This window comes from Haliotis asinina, chromosome 2 (genome assembly GCF_037392515.1).
Source record: "Haliotis asinina isolate JCU_RB_2024 chromosome 2, JCU_Hal_asi_v2, whole genome shotgun sequence".
NCBI lineage: Eukaryota > Metazoa > Mollusca > Gastropoda > Lepetellida > Haliotidae > Haliotis > Haliotis asinina.
Window position 1 is genome coordinate 29,125,266 of NC_090281.1, and position 23,889 is coordinate 29,149,154.

The 23,889-nt window shown below is 40.8% G+C and overlaps 2 protein-coding genes across 2 annotated transcripts in view; both read left to right on the forward strand.

Annotated features, from left to right (window-relative positions):
- Positions 1-3,478: 3,478 nt before the first annotated feature.
- LOC137273555 (tubulin beta chain-like) overlaps positions 3,479-23,889 on the forward strand; it is an 80,203-nt gene continuing 59,792 nt past the window's right edge. The window contains exons 1-4 of the mRNA XM_067806295.1: positions 3,479-3,535; positions 5,240-5,348; positions 5,608-5,963; positions 6,170-6,993. Coding sequence (XP_067662396.1) covers positions 3,479-3,535; positions 5,240-5,348; positions 5,608-5,963; positions 6,170-6,988 — 1,341 coding nt within the window. The 3' untranslated portion in view covers positions 6,989-6,993. The remainder of the gene's footprint in view (positions 3,536-5,239; positions 5,349-5,607; positions 5,964-6,169; positions 6,994-23,889) is intronic.
- On the forward strand, positions 14,372-22,638 carry LOC137274115 (serine-rich adhesin for platelets-like). Its single transcript, XM_067807113.1, has 3 exons — positions 14,372-21,515; positions 21,811-21,999; positions 22,379-22,638. The coding sequence occupies exons 1-3, from the start codon at positions 14,372-14,374 to the stop codon at positions 22,636-22,638; spliced, it is 7,593 nt and encodes a 2,530-aa protein (XP_067663214.1).

Sequence of the window (23,889 nt, forward strand, 5' to 3'; positions counted from 1 at the left end):
GCGCTGTGGGCCAGCAGTCTAAGGCGACATGCTAGTGATATAGCGAGCTTGGAGGTACCGGGATCGAGCCCACCTGTGACCGGGTGTGAAAACCTTGGCGTCAACTTTGTGTGCACAATCTTTCAGTCTTTTCACAACCTCTAGTAAACAGTACACATCCCTGTGCACTTTAAAGAACCCACGAATCCGTAGGTAGATGGTCAGATATTGGCCACAGATACTTGCGGGTACAGCAAATGGCTGTAAAACTTTGAGAAAGTACTACTATTATGTGTCCTAGTTCAGGCAGCAGTGAATGAGTACCCCATAAGGATAGGGGCGCCGCTTGAACTCGGTGCGCCTAGTAGGCAGCAAGAATTGTATGATCCCCAGGGAGTTGAGATTGAAAAATACGATTTGCAGCGGAGATTGACAACCTTTGAGCAGCTGAAATATTAACATAATAATAATGATTGATTTTCACACAGAACGACATATGTTCGTGAGTTAGATGTAGTGCCACTTTGAACATGATTTATTTCCATTGTGACAAAATGTGAGTAAGGCCCAAGTCTCACACGCATGCTGATTTGAATAAACACTTGATCACAAGCATACTGATACAGGCGACAGTTAGTACAAAAACTTAATAAGTTGGAAAATCAGAGGTAAATGAGGAAATATTTTTATACACCTTGTTATGTAGCTTTTATTTTCCCACACACTATGTTTATCTCCATTTTAACATAACCACGTTAAAGATTAAACAAGAGTGACTAAATTGGAAAATCAGAGCTACACACCCTAAGTATGTACAGAGTCGTGCCAACTATTTTGGGCCTCTTGACGTTATGTCCATAGACTTACATGTTAATTTAGTGCAGCATATATAATTTTCGTAAATTTAGTTTTCCTAAGATTTGGCACAATTGTGAAGAATTACTTTACCTGCAATTACGTAATTTCTGTTTAATTTCCCGTTGCTTATTTATCGAATGGCAACAAGTTAATCAACATGTGTACAGTGCCGAGAACTCCTTTAGTATGTCGACCTGTGGGATTGTGCATTGTGGAAACCCATGTAAGTTGATAAGTTTGATGTCATTAGTTAAATCGTGGTCGGAAGGTTGAATTTAAATTATGTGCGCAGAGCAGAGATGATTTCACATTTGCCTGTCAAATTTTACAAAAATCCATGGTATACTCACGTCTTGACAATTATCAATGCTACACTGAAATAACAATGAAGTCTATTGCAATATCAAAATTTATGAATTAATTTAATTTCTTTTTAAAAATTCACTATTTAAACAACGGAACACATGAAAAAGAGAAGGGTTGTTTGAAATCATGGGGCATTGAAGGCGAATTCTTATCCTTTAATCATTTTAAATCGTCTTGATACATCTGCGGCCGATAATTAAACGATTATTTGAAATCATCTGTCACAAAAGACGAATTCCTATCTGATGTTAAACGGCCTATACACCCGACGTTCAGTTAATGACGGCCAATATCCTTAATTACAATATTGTCGGTCATGCGTTTAATTATTTCAGTACATGTCACCGACATGACGAGTAATCACCTATTGCCCATGGTAACACGCATATTAATCTTGACAAGAGCCTCCATATTGTAGACAAGCAATCTTTAAGACGGCCATTATCAGTCAACTTAATTATGTCATGTTTAAATGTTGTCTATAGTGCATGTTGTAATCCATGTATGCATGCTAATGAAACATCTAACTGACCGTAACTTTTGTATTAATATTTCTGTATATGATATAATATTAAGACGTTTTTCACATATGCATTGTGTTGTTTTTACAATAATACTCAATTATAATTATCAGTTCTCAAGAACGCTAGCACTTAATAACCCCCTGCCAACCCCTCACTCACTCACACACACACACACACACACGCGCGCGCACACACACACACACACAGGCGCGCACACGCACCACCACCACACGTACACACAGAATTACGTCCGTGTTTAGGTTAGAGCACTCTGATCAAATCCAGTTATCAAGCGGTGAAGCGTATACAATATTTTTCTCAGTTGTTTAAGTCAACCCAAATCATGAATAAAGCACGTGTTAAAGGCACATTATCGGTTATACTTTAAATAAGTGTCGTAAATGAATGAGTGTATGTATGAACGATTGAATGAATGAATATTCCCCGTTTTCTGTTAAGACTTCAACTTCATTGTCCATCTGAGATACATAGGTAACAGCTACAATTTTTCATCCTGCTAAACTTCAAAATATAAAAATGCATTGTTGAGTTATAACGTTACTCTACAGTCAGCTTCCCTTGTGTCAGCGACAACCAGATATCCTTCAGTATGCTAACGTTGACACACAATTCATTATCCTTCTTACACTTAATGCAGAAAACTAAAATCAATATCCGTTTATGCATCTGTGTCAACATCTACAAGCTGTTATCCTTAAACATTTTCATGTTGAAATCCTTCATCCATGACCTTTTGACAGTGAATGTCATCCACTACAATCTATTGTCCTCTTAAGTGAACCCCTACAATCCACGATCCCTTCTGATTGCCATTTCAATAACTCTTCTGTATTTAAAAGTTAACACCTACCATTTGATACCCACCAAATATCCAACAGGGAGTAGAGTGGGACGCGCAGTGACAACGTGATATGTACGGTTACGAGGAGGGAACATAGATATGCTGGTTGAGATGTAGGGGATCGCAATGAATGTGGCAATAGAGCCAGACAAACAATACACACATCGACAGTACAACAGATGAGGACAGTTAGATGGTGAGAAACGTTATGGACCTAATAATATGGTGTTGTGACGTTTCGATTCTTGTATCGCTAAAGGATTACATCCGGAAGTCAGTGGAATGTACAGATGTTTAAACACGTTCAACTTCTCCTGTGGTGTATACCTTTTTCACTCGCTTCCAGATGCAATCCCTTGTCATCACATTGTTGCCTTAGTTTTCAATTATCCTTATAATATATAACCTTGTTTTCTACCCGATTCATATCTGTTTGACAAAGATACAAGAATCTGTATGGAAACCTCGCATAACCTGAATGATGAAGTTGTTTATCCATAAACCTTGTCCTTATCAGTATCACTAGTATGTGTTCATGTATCAGCGCATCAAATAACCATAGGAGCAAATAATTATATCTTTGCCTTCCAAAATAACACTCTTCGGGTGGAGAAAACGATAAAATAACCCTTCGGGACTTCTGTAGCCAAAAGAATAATCACCTAAGGATTAAGATTGCATTTTTGTTGTATTTACTTGCAGGGAAAATCGTCAACCAATCGGGAGAAAGAACACAACAAGGGTGGAAACCGTCAACCAATCAGGAAAAAGAACATAACATGGGTTTTACATATAAACATGCCTTAGTGAAATCAGTCACAACTCAAGCACAACCTTGAAATCAACTGTAGTAAAGCTTTGCACTTCCTTTCCTTCCACAACATTCAACATGCGTGAGATTGTCCACATGCAAGCTGGCCAGGGCGGCAACCAGATCGGGGTTCAGGTAAATTGATAGTCACTTTACTCCATGTATAAACGAAACATAATTCTCACTGAATATTTCGAGGAAAACTGTGAGTCATGATGAATGATAAATTAAACAACAAACTACGCATTTAAACACCATTGTTATATCACAAGTTAAGAACATATTAGCCAATCCTTTATTTTTCTTCGAATATTGTTATTGCACAAAAATCTTGTATTAATTTCTTTGAGATTTGGACAAAGATTGCTTTAAATACCTTACGTAGAGTAAGCCGAGTGTTGTAAAGCGAACAATGAAATTCAATCAATGATAGTTAGGGATATATGTAAAATTTTAAATTATGAATAATGATCTATTTAATCAACGACACACTGTTGAAATATCAATGTCCCTAACGTATTTAATCCAGCATTTATTCAGTATAAAGGCCTTAGGCACACATACATAACACATCAAATTATTAGAAAGAAAACCAAGAGTTGTAACATAAATAGCAATAATACAATTGAATGGAACTGAGTAACACTAAAGCATTCCTAATAGAGACAATAAGAGAGATTACTGCATAGTAATGAATGAATTAGATAATTACAATGTATTACTGATGTAGAAAGCTATATTTCTCAAATAGGTCATAACATACTCTACATTTATAAAGAAAATGAAATTCGTCTTGTACATTGTTTTATTTAAATACTTCACAAGAAAGAGTAATACCATCATGGAATCAGGTGCAATACCAATATTCTTGCAAATGGTTACTTAGCCAATCCTTGGTAAAGTCAATCCTAATCGTGGATATATTGGCTTTATATTTAGCAGGTGAGGTCCTATACAAAATGATTGTTTGATGTAAATGCATAATGATGAATATTTGCGAATATAAGAGAAGAGAGATGAGAACAAATTAAAATACAAACTTCTGTGTATTGTCTACTCTCTGCGCTTTCGAAACAAAAATTCAAGCACACCATGCTTGTCGTAAAAAGCGACTATGCTTGTCGTAAGAAGCGAGTAAGGGGATCGGGTGGGCAAGTTCACTGACTTAGATGATACATGTCACCGGTCCCCAATTGCGCTGATCGGCGCTCATCGATCGGACCACTGGATTGTCTGGTCCAGACTCGATTATTTACAACACCGCCGCCATATAGCTGGAATAACTCAACTCACTCACTCATTGATTTTCAACCAAGTATTTCTACAGAAGACACCACGTTGTGTGTTTTACTTACAAAATTTTGAGCACAATTTGACCATGAAAGCTGATTTGAAAACAATAGCCCCAAATAACTATAATAGGTTAAAATCGTCAATAAATTACAGTCAAAAAACAAATACTAATTTGTCCACCATGTCTTCTCAAAACCGATAGGTGATCCCCATTGATAGCAAGTAACTGCTGTAACAAGTCTATTTTTCTTTGCAAACCTATGATAATGTCAGGACATGTAAACAATTTACTAGCATATGAATCAAATAAATACAATCTGAATAATCACGCCAAATAAAGATACAACCATAAAAGCGGACAGAATGTGCAACCTTGTCGTACTCCACTGAAATTTATCACATAGCCATGTTGTTGAAAACAATTCTCATAAACTCGAAAGCAAACATATGGTATTTATTTAACGTCGATAGAGATTTTTAGCTGGTGTCGATAATATTTGAAGAGTTAGTTGTCAACAAAATATGCTACTTTTTCATTTAATTCAGTTCTGGGAGGTCATCTCTGACGAGCACGGCATTGACCCCACTGGCACCTACCACGGTGACTCCGATCTCCAACTGGAGAGAATTAATGTCTACTACAATGAGGCTACAGGTGTGTTTAGTGTTCAAATAAACTTCCGAGAAGAGAAAGTATACACTCATGTTCGGCAGCTGCACAAAAAAATCGGGATAAATATGAATCAATTCGATGACCTTTCATAATAGGATAATTTTCTAACCTTTGATTCGTCAAATACATCTCATGCTTCTGCAGTAGCTACTGAAGAGTATGCATTTCTAAGGTATATCTCGGGAAAAGAGACACCCAGTGGTACATACATATCTACGTATCAATTCGTTTTTCTTTCAAGGTGGAAAATATGTTCCCCGTGCTGTTCTCGTCGATCTGGAGCCCGGTACCACGGATTCTGTCCGCTCTGGTCCCTTCGGTCAAATCTTCCGTCCAGACAACTTTGTCTTCGGTCAGAGCGGTGCTGGCAACAACTGGGCCAAGGGACACTACACAGAGGGCGCCGAGCTGTTGGACTCCGTGTTAGATGTTGTCCGGAAGGAAGCGGAGAGCTGTGACTGTCTGCAAGGCTTCCAGCTGACCCACTCCCTTGGTGGCGGCACCGGGTCTGGCATGGGCACCCTCCTCATCAGCAAGATCAGGGAGGAGTACCCCGACAGGATCATGAACACCTTCTCCGTTGTGCCATCACCAAGGGTATGAACTGAAATTCAATCAAAGGCTTGTATACAGAAGTTCGATATCTATACTTGCACGCCATTCAATTCATGTAAATAAAAGAGAAGAAATATAAAATGACACTCAGGCAACATGTATGGATGTCCATCGAAATAAATGGGTTGTTATGACTAAGTTATGCCATGTCAACAAATTTATGTCATCTAATGGTTTCTTTCCTGCAGGTATCGGATACAGTTGTTGAGCCCTACAACGCCACCTTGTCTGTACATCAACTGGTTGAGAACACTGACGAGTCCTTCTGTATTGACAACGAGGCCCTCTACGACATCTGTTTCAAGACACTGAAGCTGTCAACACCCACCTACGGTGACCTCAACCATCTGGTGTCCGCCACCATGTCCGGGGTGACAACAGCTCTTCGATTCCCTGGACAGTTGAACGCTGATCTCCGTAAATTGGCTGTCAACATGGTGCCCTTCCCTCGTCTCCACTTCTTCATGCCTGGATTCGCTCCACTCACATCTAGAGGAAGCCAACAGTACCGTGCCCTGACTGTGCCCGAACTCACCCAACAAATGTTCGATGCCAAGAACATGATGGCTGCCTGTGATCCTCGTCATGGCCGCTACCTTACCGTGGCTGCCATGTTCCGAGGTCACATGTCCATGAAAGAGGTTGACGAACAGATGCTCAACGTCCAAAACAAAAACAGCAGACACTTTGTCGAATGGATCCCCAACAACGTTAAAACCGCCGTCTGTGACATCCCACCACGTGGTCTTAAAATGTCTGCCACCTTCATAGGCAACAGTACAGCCATCCAGGAGATCTTCAAACGTATCTCGGAACAGTTCACAGCCATGTTCCGTCGCAAGGCCTTCCTTCACTGGTACACTGGCGAGGGCATGGATGAGATGGAGTTCACAGAGGCCGAGTCCAATATGAACGACTTGGTGTCAGAGTACCAGCAGTACCAGGACGCCACCGCCGAGGAAGAGGGAGAGTTTGACGAGGAAGGAGGAGAAGCAGATGAAGCCTAAACTTTGTACTCTAGGAAATAAATCTGAGCCGATATAAGTTTTGTTTTCTTATTTTCACACTTACAATACCTTGTCATATTTACGTTTATGCTAAGCGTTTTGTTTATGCAAAGTCTTAAGTCTGGGACCTTTGAACCTTTTAGTCAAATAACAGTCGGCAACTTAACCCTCTGTTAATGCTAAATATCAGAGGTATTCTATCGCTTAGACCTGGTCATATGGCGATCCCTAACCCTCATCCTGTACCATAAACCAATGAACATTGAGTCGAATACCAGGACATGTACCTTATCACCAGTAGATTAACGAAATATAGGTCTTTTTTACATAGTGAATCAGGCATTGCACACGGTTTCTAACAAAAAAGTCAGAAATTATGCATGCGCGGATGTCTCTCTTTATTAAAATATTTACATTTATTCATCACGATCAATGTTATATGATGTACACTGTCTGTTTTACATAGCTGGTATTTTACTTCACATTTCTTCTTTAATGCTCAGTCGGTGCATGTAGGTGGGAACCGTAGCACACATATTGCAAAGCGAAATTGTGACAATTTCAAATAATATCATATTTCAAATTCGGATCCTGTGGTCGAGTAGGTTACGTTTTGACTTATTTGCAAACAAATACCACCAACTAGATTCGATGCACTCGAGTGTGCTTAATTGAGTACAAACAGATGAATGAACCCGAATTATTTATTAGTGATGTGTTGACAAACTGGGAAGACAAATTATTACCCTCTCTGAGCCAGTAAGCAGTCAACTGAAAGAGCACTAATTACATGTTGCCATGATCAAACAAATGTCAGATTAATCAGACATTATAGACACCATATAGTCAACAAGGATACTGCAAATGTTAAACAAATGATCGGTTACTAACATAAAATAGCTGAACAAGCAATTTTAGGCAATGTCAAACAATTGAAGGTGTTAACACCTTTCGTCTCTCTCTAATCACAGTTCTTCATTGGCATTCTAGAAATTGGTCAGTCAAGAGCAAAGGTTAGGACTTCTCGGATAGCAACTTACTGTTTATTGCAAAGGGCGTTTCGGGGTGGAGTCTTCCACCATTATTAACCTAAAAGTGTTCACAACTAAGGGATGAGATTGACATCTCCACAGGATGTTGTGACAGGCAGCAGAATAACATTTAAATCCACCAATCTGTATTCACTACAACACCACCTAAGGTGGTACAAGAGCAAAGCACAAAGCAAATACATTACACGTTATACATGCGTCATGCATATAGGAAGTGTTCCATGATAGGACTTGTGAAACATTTATGAGTTTAGGCGGAAGCTTCAGCTCTCTTGTACATTTAGGTTTAAAATATTTACAAATGTTATGTACATTTCGGTACAGAAAATATAGTTTGGGAATATTTATAATTGTGTTTCATTTTGAAAATGTTTATAAAGAATATCCTTTGAGCTAGGTTTCATGTTTTTCTCTCCAGTTTTAGGTAGAACAGATCTGAAAGAATATGCCCCTCTCCAGAGACTAGCCAATGTTTAGAACAAAGCGAGGGATAGACAAATAGTTCTCTTAGTCCGATATTGTTTAGCGTTTAGAATAAATCGTATCCAAGGCTAGCCATTTGGACACTGACGGTATTTGGTCAAACTACAGTGACACACTGTCTGGGTCAGGCGTCATGTTCGGTGCAGGGATAATCAAGTTTATGCCGAAATGATAACATTACTGGAATAGCTTTCTACAAAGCGGGGTTCTACCTAGTTCTACCTAAATTAGTTCACCAACGATCATAAGATTAGCGAAGTTCAGTCGCCATTCTACGAAACTTTTCAACATGTTTAAATCCCCAGATTTCTTTTTTTAAAGTGGTAGAATTATAGTATCAAAAGTAGATAAGAGACAGTCAAGTGGTAAATTTATATTGCGTGATCTCTTATATAAGCTGTACATACCCTTTGTTGCGTTTGCAATAATGGATATAATGACAGACAGACAGACAGAAATATTTTATTTAAGTGTCACATGAAATGTTACAGGTAAAACAGTATTTCATATGCTCTGGAAATGCACATAAGCAGCCACAATCTTGGCCTACGAGGTACTGCTTAACATACAAAAATGCACAGTATACTATCTGGACAATTGTGTTCATAGCATACATAAAGAAGTACATTGCTAAAACATGTTAAGAAAGTAACTGCCTCCTACGAGCATAGCGTTAATAGTATCGACTTAAAGTTTAAAACCCTTGATTTCAGTAGTATTCATTACCATAATAAATTTCAAATAATCACTATCATCTGGCCTAAAACTAAACTCATCCATCAAAATGAATTTAAGATGATAGTAAAAGGGACAATTTAAAAGAAATGAACTTCAGACTCTAGAGAATCACAAAAAGGTCATAATCTTTGATTTGTGGGTCTGGGCTATTTGCTATAACACCCAATTTTGATGTTAAGATACCACAGAGCGATGGCGAATTTCATGTTTTTCAAAGCACACATCATTTGGCAGATTTGTCTATTTTGCGTTTGCGGTGAAAGGATAGTTTACATATAGATACGCTGGAAGAAGATAATTAACGTGTAAAGTGGTCTAGAGCTGTCTTGTTAGTGTTCGGTTTCATATGGTTGTGCCAGACGGTTGAGGATGTGAATAGGTTTATAAATGAATTTCGCGTTAGATCAAAAGATATGCTTCATCAAGAATGGAACTCGAGCTCAGATTCAAGCTTACGGTATGACTATCACAGGATGTTGAAAACGTTACTCTAAAAGGAAAAATATTTATAAATAATTACAACATATAGTTAACGAACAACGATTTTTCAGTTTGGAATTAATATTTTCTCAGTATAAAGTGTAGTTCAAGTCGATATTCGAAGCTTCACTCTCAGAAATAGCATGTAATCCATTGGCAGAACTCTTCTACAGAAAGGACTCGTGGAGGTCCCGGGTAGAACAGGTCTTCAGCAACCCATGCTTGTCATAAACGGTGACTATGCTTGTCGTAAGAGGCGACTTACGGGATCGGGTGGTTAGGTTCGCTGACTTGGTTAACATATGTCGTCGGTTCCCACAGATCGATGCTCATGCTGTTGACCACTGCACTGTCTGGTCCAGAACTCGATTATTTACAGACCGCCGCCATATAGCTGGAATATTGCTAAAACGCCAACCTCAACTCGCCTACTCACTCTTCAGAACGGTTCTAGCATTTTTACTTGACTGAGAAAATGTCATCTCAAATATCACATTTGTTACATCTGACCACTCTCTTCGAGGTATTGTGTACGGATTGATCCGATTTAGTACTAGGTATATGCATTGAAGCATGAATAATTACAGTCCTCGTTCGAATGTTTTATAACATTACTGAGTGAAATCCATCCTTTATGGACACTAATAATAAAAATAACGATTATGGCTAATGACATATAAGGTGTACACTTAACTGGAACGCTCTCCAGCCATCGATGCAACTACTGACACGATCGTGATCAAATAGATATTCTTTAAACAATAAGATCCTCCATGACGCAACGCTATAACAAAGCTGCAGTTTGACAGACTCCCGATTGTCGATCCTACTTGTTCATGTGGCCATGACAGAAGATGTTTACTATTTCTTTCTGTCATGTCCCCGTTTTGTGCAGTTTCGATTTGATAAATATTTTGTCGTTAACCGACATATATACTATACTCCACGGCAATGAAGATATATCTCCTCCAGACAATCAATGCATTACAAAGTCGGTTCAAACTTACATAACTGGAACTTTATGGAATTCCTTTGACAACCTAAGAATATTAAATGCATTTCGTGTCTTGCTCTACATTTTCATTTTATTTTGACATTTGATTCATTCATGTGTGTCTTAGTGTCTGCTCCACAGAAATGGTTACGTCAGGATAATTGACTGGGCGAGATTTCTTAATTATGCTCTTAGTAGGTCGAATAAGGTCATAATGATTTAAATTTTGTAGCAAAGTTTAAACCGACTAAAGTCAGAACAATGACACCTGGCCATTGACTTGTTCGAAGAATGTACCCATCAATATCCACAAAAAGGAACGACATGCCATCCATCTGCGGCTGACAAAGAAACCTGTTCCATGCCATGTGCCTTTTACACCTAAAATGCAAAACAAATGTCATAAATCGTTATTAATCGTTATGAACATTTAAAAAAAACCACAACAATGTGCGAGCTCTTATTGAAACAGCTAAGCTACCACCGTAATCGCTAGTTCCAATTGACCGATTATTTCTTGGGCACTATTCAGTGATGCTTCATGCCTATCGCTTTCCGCAAGAGTAAGTCTTTACGTACACAAGAATATTTTTCTATGTCCTTTTCTGGGGCTTAACTTGGTAACTTGCAATGTGAGTAGGGTTGGAAGCGAACACCGTGATGCCATCACTGATCCATTCATGCAATTTTGTTTTCCCCTATATACCCTAAATGGACAAAACAGACTATTTTGATTCGACGTTCTATACCTAACAGATGGGTTTTCTCAATACACAGCACCGCAAAAGAAACGTAACTGTTTTTTGTCAAGTTTTGAAACTGAAAACCTGAACATGTTTTATGAGATTTCGTTAGTTTGAAACATTTTTTGCGTTTCTTTTGCTGTTCAGTATACGTAAAAGCGTATCACTGAAGTAAAGTCCATCTTTGAATTTCTCATAATGTGGCTCCCACTCCTCCACCCAACGCAGAAAAAAGTGAATTGATCCTTCCCTCCAAGAAGGGAGACCTACGTGAGTGAGTTTAGTTTTAAAGCCGCACTCAGCAATATTCCAGCTTTATGGCGGCGGTCTGCAATTAATCGAGTCGACAATCCAGTGATCAACAACATGGGCATCGATCTGCGCAACTGGGAACCGATGACATGTGTCAACCAAGTCAGCGATCCTCCACTGCGCGTGTATTGGAGACGATGTGAGGACTGTGAAGTATCTCCTTTCGCAGAGCGTGTTGGATATCAACAGTAAGGGGATGCACAATGGAGCGCCATTGATATTTGTGATATTGGAAAGGTGTCACGATTTGCGCATGTTTACGTCTAGCATGGGTTACTGAAGATTAATATTTCACCCCGGACCTTACTGAAGATTAATATTTCACCCCGGACCTTCACGGTCATCGTAACACTGAAGGGCCAGGTTTGATTCTCGACATATGTACAAGGTGTGAGTGAGTGAGTGAGTTTAGTTTTACGGAACACCCAGCAATATTCCTGCTATATGGCGGCGGTCTGTAAATAATCGAGTCTGGACCAAACAATCCAGTGATCAACTTCATGAGCATTGATCTACGCATTTGGGATACGATGACATGTATGAACGAAGTCAGCGATCCTGACCACCCGATCCCTTTAGTCGCGTCATAGGACAAACATGGGTTGCACAAGATCTATTCTAACACGGACTTTCACTAGTCTGTGTCAGAGTAAAACTGCGTGTAAGTTTCCTAGTTAACTGTTTTGATGAATCGAGCTGTTACTCTATTCGAAGGGACCTTGTTTTTAGAACTCAAGCAAACTGCGTATTTTCGTAAAATTCACCAAACAAAACATTACACTGACACAAATTAGCAATGTGCAAAAATACATGAAGACGTAAATAAAGCAATAAATATTTTTTAACACTGTGATTTTGTGACTAGGTAGCCAGCTCATTTTGTCCACCACTGTTAAGGAGACTCTTTATTGATTTACACAGACTACAGTGAATAGCGAACGTAAGTGTTGTCTCATTAAAAATTGAATTATCGCTGGGTTTTATGCAACCGAAATGTGACGCCCTTGAGCAAGAACATGCACATATGCAAGTTAGAAGTATTCTCAACAGACACTTCAAGCCGGATCACATTTTAATATTTCTAGTCAGTGATTTAAAACTAATAGACTAGACCCAAAGGAGGATCCAAGGACAAACTGAATAGTCAAACAAAGGAATTAATAAACAATGTGAATTTTAACACCCAGCCAATACCCATTAGTTAGTAGATGACTGTGTTAAAGAATCCGTATCGGAACGTCACACTCACGGAAATAAGTTGTTGTCCATACAGTTTGTCAATATTGCCTGAAATCATTATTTCCCCTGACACATCGACGACAACGTTATCGACTAATGTGTAATTGTTCGTCTATTGTTTGGTTACATTGGATTGAATTTTGTGCGGTTGCAAGTGACAAACCTGCCGCCACATAACATTATGCTGCGTGGTAATCATATGGAAATATGTGTCCCTGTGGTTAGTTGGTCGAAATACTGCTTTGTCAATAGAGGAGTTTGTAACACCTAATAATGTGTTGTTGGAAGTGGCCGGGACATTTGAATGCCAAAGCCGTGGAGAAGTTAGGTTGGCAATAACGTCACTGATGTGCCTATCTGGGGCAGTCATTGACTAATCTTTGTCGGAGTGTACCGAACGAAGTGGAAGGCTGTTCGCTGAACTGAACGCAACTGAACTATATCTATATATCTACACTGGTGTTGTTATGTTACAAATGCTTTAGCACCAATTTCCTACAATTATGGTTTTCACGTTTCACAATTCGCACGACGTTTTCGTCGGCTGCGTTCTTATCGAAACAATGTTAAGTTTTGGCGAATATTTTTTGCTTGGGTTCAAACCTGTACCAGCATTTCGTTTTTAATACAATTACTTTGAAAGTGATGACTCTGTTTTATCGGTAGATTAGAATTTGATATTGACGTATGAAAGAATGAGGGTGAAAGTAAATTTAATCACTATCGTAATACCATGCTGTCTCGTATCGACCATCCCCGCCCTTACAACTCCGAATTTTTAATGTCCGTATCAACTGTCGTCATGTAGCAGTATGGTCTAATTTTCACGAACATTATCTTCCAGGTGCATCCCTGCGCCGCGAGGCCCAGCAGACCCGAGGAAATGTGTGTACCCGTAACTGCCTCTACAAGACACTTGTGTGTCAGTGTTCATCCACTGCAAGACACAGGAAGACCGACTACAGTACCTACTTCACCATCAGTGGTCCTCGGCAATGATTCTATATCCACAGTTACAACCAACGCTGCTAATTCTAAGGTAATAACCACTGACATTGTATCTACTTTAACACCAAACGGTGCTACATCTACATCTGCAGTAACAGTGAACGATTCTGCGTCTACCGTTAACACCAGGGAGGCTATATCAAGAGCAGTAACAAAGGACAATGTATCTACCCTTACCACCACTGTTAATGCACCAACAGTAACAACTAAAGATGCTGTATCTACCGAGGAAGCATCGAATGCTGCATCTACCGTTGCCACAAGTGGACTTACATCTACAGTGACAACCAAGAACACTGCTACATCTACAGCAATAATCAACGATACTGCATCTATGGTTACTATCAGTGATACTATATCTACAACAGCAACCAGTGATGTTGCCAAGAGTGACACTACATCTACAACAACATCCACTGCATCTACCGTTTCTACCAAAGATTCTACACTTACAGTAACAACCAAGAACGCTGCATCTACCGTAGCCACAAATGATGCTACATCTATTGTAACAACGAAGAACACTCCATCTCCTGTTGCCAACGACGATGCTACATCCACAACAACATCCATTAGCACTGCATCTCCTGTTTCCACCAATGATTCTACACCTACAGTAACAACCATGGACCGTATATCTACCGTGACCACCAGTGACCCTGTATCAACAATAACAACGAAGAACACTCTATCTCCTGTTGCCAACAGTGGTGCTGTATCTACAGCAACAACTAAAGACGATGGAGTTACCACCAAAGTTGCTACAACTACAGTAACAACCTCGAATGCAGCATCTATGTTAACCACGCGTGATGCTACATTTACCGTGACAGCCCAGAAGCCTGCATCAAACATTATCGCCATTGATACTGCATCTACCGTAGCAACCAAGGATGGTGTATCTGTGGTTAACACCAGTAATGCTCCCTCTACAGAAACAACCACAAACATTGCATATAGTGTTACTACCAGTGATGGCACATCTCCAGTAACAACCAGGAATTCTACTTCAAATGCAACCACAAGTATTGCGACTAATACAGCAACATCCATGAATATTGCATCTACCGTTACTACCAATGAGCCGACATCAATAGGAACCTTCAAGGACGATGCTCCTGCTGTTAACACCAGTAACACTACATCTACAGTAATAACCATGAACGATGCATTGACAGTCACGAACAATGATGCTGCAACAACAATAAAAAACATGAATGCTGAAGATACGGTTACCACCACTGGTACAGCAAACACAGCAACAATCAAAGATGCTGCGTCTACCGTTAGCACCACTGATAATACATCTACAGTAACAATCAAAGACGATGCATCTACCGTGACAGCCCCGAATGCTGCATCTACAGTTACCGCCAGTGATGATACATATACAGCAACAACCAAGGACGGTGCATCTCCCTTTACTACATCTATAGTAACAACCACAGACACTGCGTCTGTCATACCAACCAGTGATGTTACGTCTACAGGAACATCCAAGAATGCTCCATCTCCTGTTGCCAACAGTGATCGTACATCTGCAGCTCCATCTCCTGTATCCTTAAGTGGTGAAGCATCTACCACGCCATCCCCGAATGGTGCATCTACCATCACCACGAGTGATGCAACACCTACAACAACAACCAAGGATAATGCAACTACAGTCACCACCATGGACGCTGCATCTGTCGTTACCGACGATGATACCATATCTACTGTAATACCTATAAACACCGCACCCAGGGTTACCAATAATGATGCTATGTCTACAATGCCTATCGAAGATGCTTCATCTGCCGTTACCTCACATTATGCTACATCTACCATAACAACAAAGTATAATGCATCGACCGTTTATACCAGAGATGCTACATATACTGTGGCAGCCAACCATGATGCATCTGCAGTTACCACCCCTGATGCCGCATCTACAACAGCCAAAAATTATAATATATCTACAAAAGGCATGAATGATGCTACATCTACAACAGTCACTGTTGATGCTGCACTGAAAACAGTCACTAATGAAACTACATCTACAACAGGAGCCAATGATGTTACATCTACAACATCCACGACTGCTGCTACTACAACAGCCACTATTGATGTCATATCTAGAACAGCCATCGATTATGCTACATCTACCAGTAATGATGTTGCATCTACAAGAACAACGAGAGATGCTACTGCAACAGGGATGAATAACGATACATCTACAACAGCCACATATGACGCCACATCTACAATAGGCCCCAATGGTGTAACATCTACAACAGCCACTAATAATGCTGCCTCTACAGCAGCCACTATTGATGCCACATCTACAAAAGGCCCCAATGGTGTAACATCTACAACAGCCACTAATAATGCTGCCTCTACAGCAGCCACTATTGACGCCACATCTACAATAGGCCCCAATGGTGTAACATCTACAACAGCCACTAATAATGCTGCCTCTACAGCAGCCACTATTGACGCCACATCTACAATAGGCCCCAATGGTGTAACATCTACAACAGCCACTAATAATGCTGCCTCTACAGCAGCCACTATTGACGCCACATCTACAATAGGCCCCAATGGTGTAACATCTACAACAGCCACTAATAATGCTGCCTCTGCAGCAGCCACTATTGATGCCACATCTACAATAGGCCCCAATGGTGTAACATCTACAACAGCCACTAATAATGCTGCCTCTACAGCAGCCACTATTGATGCCACATCTACAATAGGCCCCAATGGTGTAACATCTACAACAGCCACTAATAATGCTGCCTCTACAGCAGCCACTATTGATGCCACATCTACAACAGCCACTAATAATGCTGCCTCTACAGCAGCCACTATTGATGCCACATCTACAATAGGCCCCAATGGTGTAACATCTACAACAGCCACTAATAATGCTGCCTCTACAGCAGCCACTATTGATGCCACATCTACAACAGCCACTAATAATGCTGCCTCTGCAGCAGCCACTATTGATGCCACATCTACAACAGCCACTAATAATGCTGCCTCTGCAGCAGCCACTATTGATGCCACATCTACAACAGCCACTAATAATGCTGCCTCTGCAGCAGCCACTATTGATGCCACATCTACAACAGCCACTAATAATGCTGCCTCTGCAGCAGCCACTATTGATGCCACATCTACAACAGCCACTAATAATGCTGCCTCTACAGCAGCCACTATTGATGCCACATCTACAACAGCCACTAATAATGCTGCCTCTGCAGCAGCCACTATTGATGCCACATCTACAACAGCCACTAATAATGCTGCCTCTACAGCAGCCACTATTGATGTCACATCTAGAACAGCCACTAATAATGCTGCCTCTACAGCAGCCACTATTGATGCCACATCTACAACAGCCACTAATAATGCTGCCTCTACAGCAGCCACTATTGATGCAACATCTACAACAGCCACTAATAATGCTGCCTCTACAGCAGCCACTATTGATGCCACATCTACAACAGCCACTAATAATGCTGCCTCTGCAGCAGCCACTATTGATGCCACATCTACAACAGCCACTAATAATGCTGCCTCTGCAGCAGCCACTATTGATGCCACATCTACAACAACCACTAATAATGCTGCCTCTACAGCAGCCACTATTGATGCCACATCTACAACAGCCACTAATAATGCTGCCTCTGCAGCAGCCATTATTGATGCCACATCTACAACAGCCACTAATAATGCTGCCTCTGCAGCAGCCACTATTGATGCCACATCTACAACAGCCACTAATAATGCTGCCTCTACAGCAGCCACTATTGATGCCACATCTACAACAGTCACTAATAATGCTGCCTCTGCAGCAGCCACTATTGATGCCACATCTACAACAGCCACTAATAATGCTGCCTTTGCAGCAGCCACTATTGATGCCACATCTACAACAGCCACTAATAATGCTGCCTCTACAGCAGCCACTATTGATGCCACATCTACAACAGCCACTAATAATGCTGCCTCTGCAGCAGCCACTATTGATGCCACATCTACAACAGCCACTAATAATGCTGCCTCTGCAGCAGCCACTATTGATGCCATATCTACAACAGCCACTAATAATGCTGCCTCTGCAGCAGCCACTATTGATGCCACATCTAGAACAGTCGCTGGTTACGCTACATCTACAACAACAAATAATGATGCCGTACCTACAAAAGCCACCAATGATGATGCATCTATAACAGCCACAAATGTTGCTGCAACTACAACAACCACTAATGATGCTGCATCTACGACAGCCACAACTGATGCTGCATCTATACCAGCTCCCAATCATGCTACATTTACAGCAGCCACTAACGATGCTACATCTACAACAGCCAGTAATGACGCTACGTCTGCAACAGGCACCAATGAAGTCACATCTGGAAAAGAAATAACTGCTGCTACATCTACAACAGGGCCCAATGATGTTACATCTGCAACATCCACGACTGATTCTGCATTTACAATAGCCACTAATGATGCTGAATCTACAATATTCACTAATGATGCTCCATCTACAACAACCATTATTGATGTCACATATACTTCAATCACAAATACTGCTGCATCTACAACAACCAGTAATAATGCTGTACCTACAAGAGACACTAATGAACCCACGCCTGCAACAGTCACGAATGACGACACAGGTGCAAAAGCAACAACTGATGCTACATCTACAACATTTGACGCAACATCTAGTTATGCTACACCTACAATTGCCACTATTAATGCTGCACCTACAAATGCCACTGATGATGATATATCTATAACAGCCACAAATAATGCTGCATCTACAACAGCCACGACTGATGCCACATCTAGAACAGGTCATAGTGAAGCTACATTTACAGCAGCCACTAACGATGGTACATCTACAACAACCGCTAATGCTGCTAAATCTACAACAGCCAGTAATGACGCTATATCTGCCACAGGCACCAATGAAGGCACATTTGGAAAAGCAACAAATGATGCTGCATCTACGACCGCAAATATTGCAGCCACATTTACAACAGCCGATATTGGCGCCACATCTACAACAGACACGAATACTGCTGCATCTACAACAACCACGACTGCTGTTGCATATACAACAGACACAACTGATGCCATATCTATAACAACCACTAATAAATTTGGACATACAAGAGCCACTGGTGATGCTGCATCTACTACAACCACTAATTATGCTACATCTACAACAGACACTATTGACACAACATCTAGAAGAACCACTGCTTATGCTACATCTACAACTAGCACAAATAATGCCGAACCTACAGGAGCCACTAATGATGGTAGAACTATAACAGCCACAACTGATGCCACATCTACAACAACCACAAGTAATGCCGAACCTACAGGAGCCACTAATGATGGTAGAACTATAACAGCCACAACTGATGCCACATCTACAACAGTCACAACAAAGCCTACTTCTACCACAGCCCCTAATGAAGCTGCATTTACTACAGCCCCTAATGATGCTACATCTACAAGAGAAACTAATGTTCCTATGAATACAACAACCAGTAATGTGGCTACATCTGCAACAGGCACGAAAAACGCTACATCTACAAGAGCCACAATTGATGCCACATCTGCAACAGGCACGATTAATGTTACATCTACAACATCCACGACTGGTGCTGTATATACAACAGCTACTGCAGATGTCACATCTAAAAGACTCCCTAGTTATGCTACATCCACAACATCCACTAATGAAGGCGCATCTGCCAAAGCCATAACTGATGCTACATCTACAACAACCACTGATAACTTTGGACCTACAAGAGCCACTGGTAATGCTACATCTACAGCAGCCACCAACGCTGCTACATCTAGAACGACCACTAATGTAACTACAACTAGAACAGCCACTAATAACATTACATCTACAGTAGGCACAAATGAAGATACATCTTCCAAAGCCGCAACTGATGCTACATCTACAACAGACATTATTGACACAACACCTAGAAGAGCCACTGCTTATTCTACATCTACAACAACCACAACTGATGTCGAACCTACAAGAGCCACTAATGATGCTACAACTATAACAGCCACTAATGATACTACATCTACAACGGAAACTAATGATGCTCCGTATACAACAAACAGTAATGATGCTACATTTGCAAAAGGCACAAATAATACTACATCTGCAACAGTCACCACTCAGGCTACATCTACGACAGGCCTCAATGATGCTGCATCTACTACAGCCACTGATGATGCTACATCTACAAGAGAAACTAATCATGCTACGTATACAACAACCACTAATGTGGCTACATCTGCAACAGGCACGAAAAACGCTACATCTACAAGAGCCACAATTGATGCCACATCTGCAACAGGCACGATTAATGTTACATCTACAACATCCACGACTAATGCTGCATATATTACAAATACTGCAGATGTCACATCTAAAAGACTCACTAGTTATGCTACATCTACAACAGCCACTAATGAAGGCACATCTGCCAAAGCCATAACTGATGCTACATCTACAACAACCACGTATAGATTTGGACCTACAAGACCCACTGGTGATGCTACATCTACAGCAGCCACCAACGCTGCTACATCTAGAACCACTAATGTAACTACATCTAGAACAGCCACTAATAACATTACATCTACAGTAGGCACAAATGAAGATACATCTTCCAGAGTTTCAACTGATGCCACATCTACAACAGACATTATTGACACAACACCTAGAAGAGCCACTGCTTATTCTACATCTACAACAACCACAACTGATGTCGAACCTACAAGACCCACTAATGATGCTACAACTATAACAGCCACAACTGATGCCACATCTACAACAGTCACAACTCAGGCTACTTCTACGACAGCCACTAATGATGCTGCATCTACTACAGCCACTAATGATGCTACATCTACAAGAGAAACTACGGATGCTACGTATACAACAAACAGTGATGATGCTACATCTACAAAAGGCACAAATAATACTACATCTACAACAGGCACAACTCAGGCTACATCTACGACAGGCCTCAATGATGCTGCATCTACAACAGGTACAAATGGCGCTACAGCTACAACAGCCACAACTCAGGCTACATCTACGACAGGCCTCAACGCTGCTACATCTAGAACAACCACCAATGTAACTACATCCAGAACAGCCACTAATAACATTACATCTACAATAGGCACGAATGAAGATACATCTTCCAAAGCTGCAACTGATGCTACATCTACAACAGACACTACTGACACAACATCTAGAAGAACCACTGCTTATTCTACATCTACAACAACCACAAATGATGCCGAACCTACAAGAGCCACTAATGATGCTACAACTATAACAGCCACAACTGATGCCACATCTACAACAGGTCCTAATGATACTACATCTACAAGAGCCACTGATGATGCTACATATACAACAGCCACTAATGATGGTAAATCTACAACAGCTAGTAATGACGCTACATCTGTGAGAGGCACGAATGAAGGATGATCTGGAAAAGGTACAACTGATGCTACACCTACAACAGGCCCCAACGAATTTACATTTGCAACATATACGACTGATTCTGCATCTAGTTGAGACAACTGGAACAAACGACGGTACATCGGCCACAACTGATTCTTTATCTAGAAGCTAGATAACTGCCACTGGTTATGCTATATCTGCATAAGGCACGAATAACACTACGTCAACAACATCTACAACTCATGCTACACCTACGGCAGGCCTCAGTGATGATGCATCTACAACAGTCACTATTGATGGCACATCTACAACTACTACGAATGCTGTTGCATCTAGAACAACCACTAATGATGTTGCATCTACAAGAGCCACTAATGATGCTATATCTACAACATCCACGACTGACACTGTATGTACAACAGTCACTACTGATGACACAACAGTCACTGGTTATGCTACATCTGCAGAAACGCTCATGACTCTGCATGTACAACATGTCCTAATAATGATACACCTGCAACAGGCACAAAATCATAATTGATGCTATATCGAGAATATGCCCGAACGATGTTACATCTGCAACATCCACGACTGATGCTGCATCTACAACAGCCACTACTGATGTCACATCTAGAACAGCCACTGGCTATGCTACATCTACAAGAGGCACAACTGAAGGTACACCTACAACATACTCAAATGACGCTACATCTAGAACAGCCACTATTGATGCTACATCTGCAAGAGCCACTAATGATGCTGTATCTACACCAGCCACTATTATTGAAACATCTAGAAGAGCCACTTTTGATGCTCCATGTATAACAGCCACTAATGACGCTACATCTGCAAAAGGCACGAAGAACGGTACATCTGTAACAGCTACAACAGATGCTACATCTAAAACCGCCACCAATGCCACATCTACAACAGTCACTAAGGATGCTGCATCGACAGCAACCAGCGATGATGCTACATCAACGACTGATGCTGCTTTTTCCAAGTCCACGACTGACGCTCCATCTACAACAGCCACAACTGATCATACATCTATAACATCCACTAATTATGACAACAGGCCCCAATGACCAACAACAGCCAGTGATGATGCTACATCTACAACAGGCACTAATGATGACAACAGGCCCCAATGATCTACAACAGCCAGTGATTATGCTACATCTACAACAGGCACTAATAATGCAGCATCTACAACATACACTAAAGATGCTTCAGCTTCAACACTTACAACTGGTGCTTCATCTACAAAATGCACGACTGATGCTTCATCTATAAAATCCACGACTGATGCTGCATCTACAAAATCATCGACTAATGCTGCATCTACAACAGACACTAATGATGATGGATGTACAACAGGCCTCAATGATGTTACATCTACAACAGCCACTGATGATGCTACATCTACAAGAGCCACTAATGATGCTGTATCTACACCAGCCACTATTATTGAAACATCTAGAACAGCCACTTTTGATGCTCCATGTATAACAGCCACTGATGATGCTACATCTACAAGAGCCACGAATGATGCTATATCTGCCACAGCCACTAATCATGCTGTATCTGCAGCAACCACTAATGATCTACAACATCCCCACCTGATACTGATAAACATTAGCGTATCGTGACATGAGAGTTGTTATCAGCGATATTCACGTTAAAGGGCCAGGCAACAAATCGTGGAACATTTCTGCAGTCTCTAGAAATGCAGAAATCAGAAAACAACACCCTATTCACCGTTCGATATGCCCCCTCGGAAAAAGACATCTAAAGATAGCTTCAGTCTGGTACTTCTTTGTATGACGTTAGTCGCCCACTCACATAGAAACACCTTTGGGCATTAATGACGACGTTTGGAGAAAATAAGTTATGGGCCGTGAACGCAGTCTGTCCACAGGCATCGATCCCACGTCAAGATTAAAGTGTTGTGTCACTGTGTCCAGGCAGCAACGGTTACATCTCGCAAACAGTGGTCAATCTGCACGATTTGGACACTCGAGATACTGATGAACTTGGTTCTGAACCGCCTCTCGTGTTGTGGCTCATTTGCATGTGCCAAGTGCGTTGTTCTTATGGACTGTCAGTACCATGTCTTTCCAAGCAACGAAATTTCATTTGTGGCTGTAGAAGCTTAACGGTGATTCTATTTTCTTTTTGCTAGTGTGTCACATAGTTTTGCCTTTGGGTACAGATTTAACGAACTCTACAAGACAGCAGAAATAGACTTCAACGAAATCTTCAATACGATGAAAGGTTACAAACGTTACAAACGTCTTACGAGAGAAATGATGTGTGTGCGATCTGTTTGGATTGTA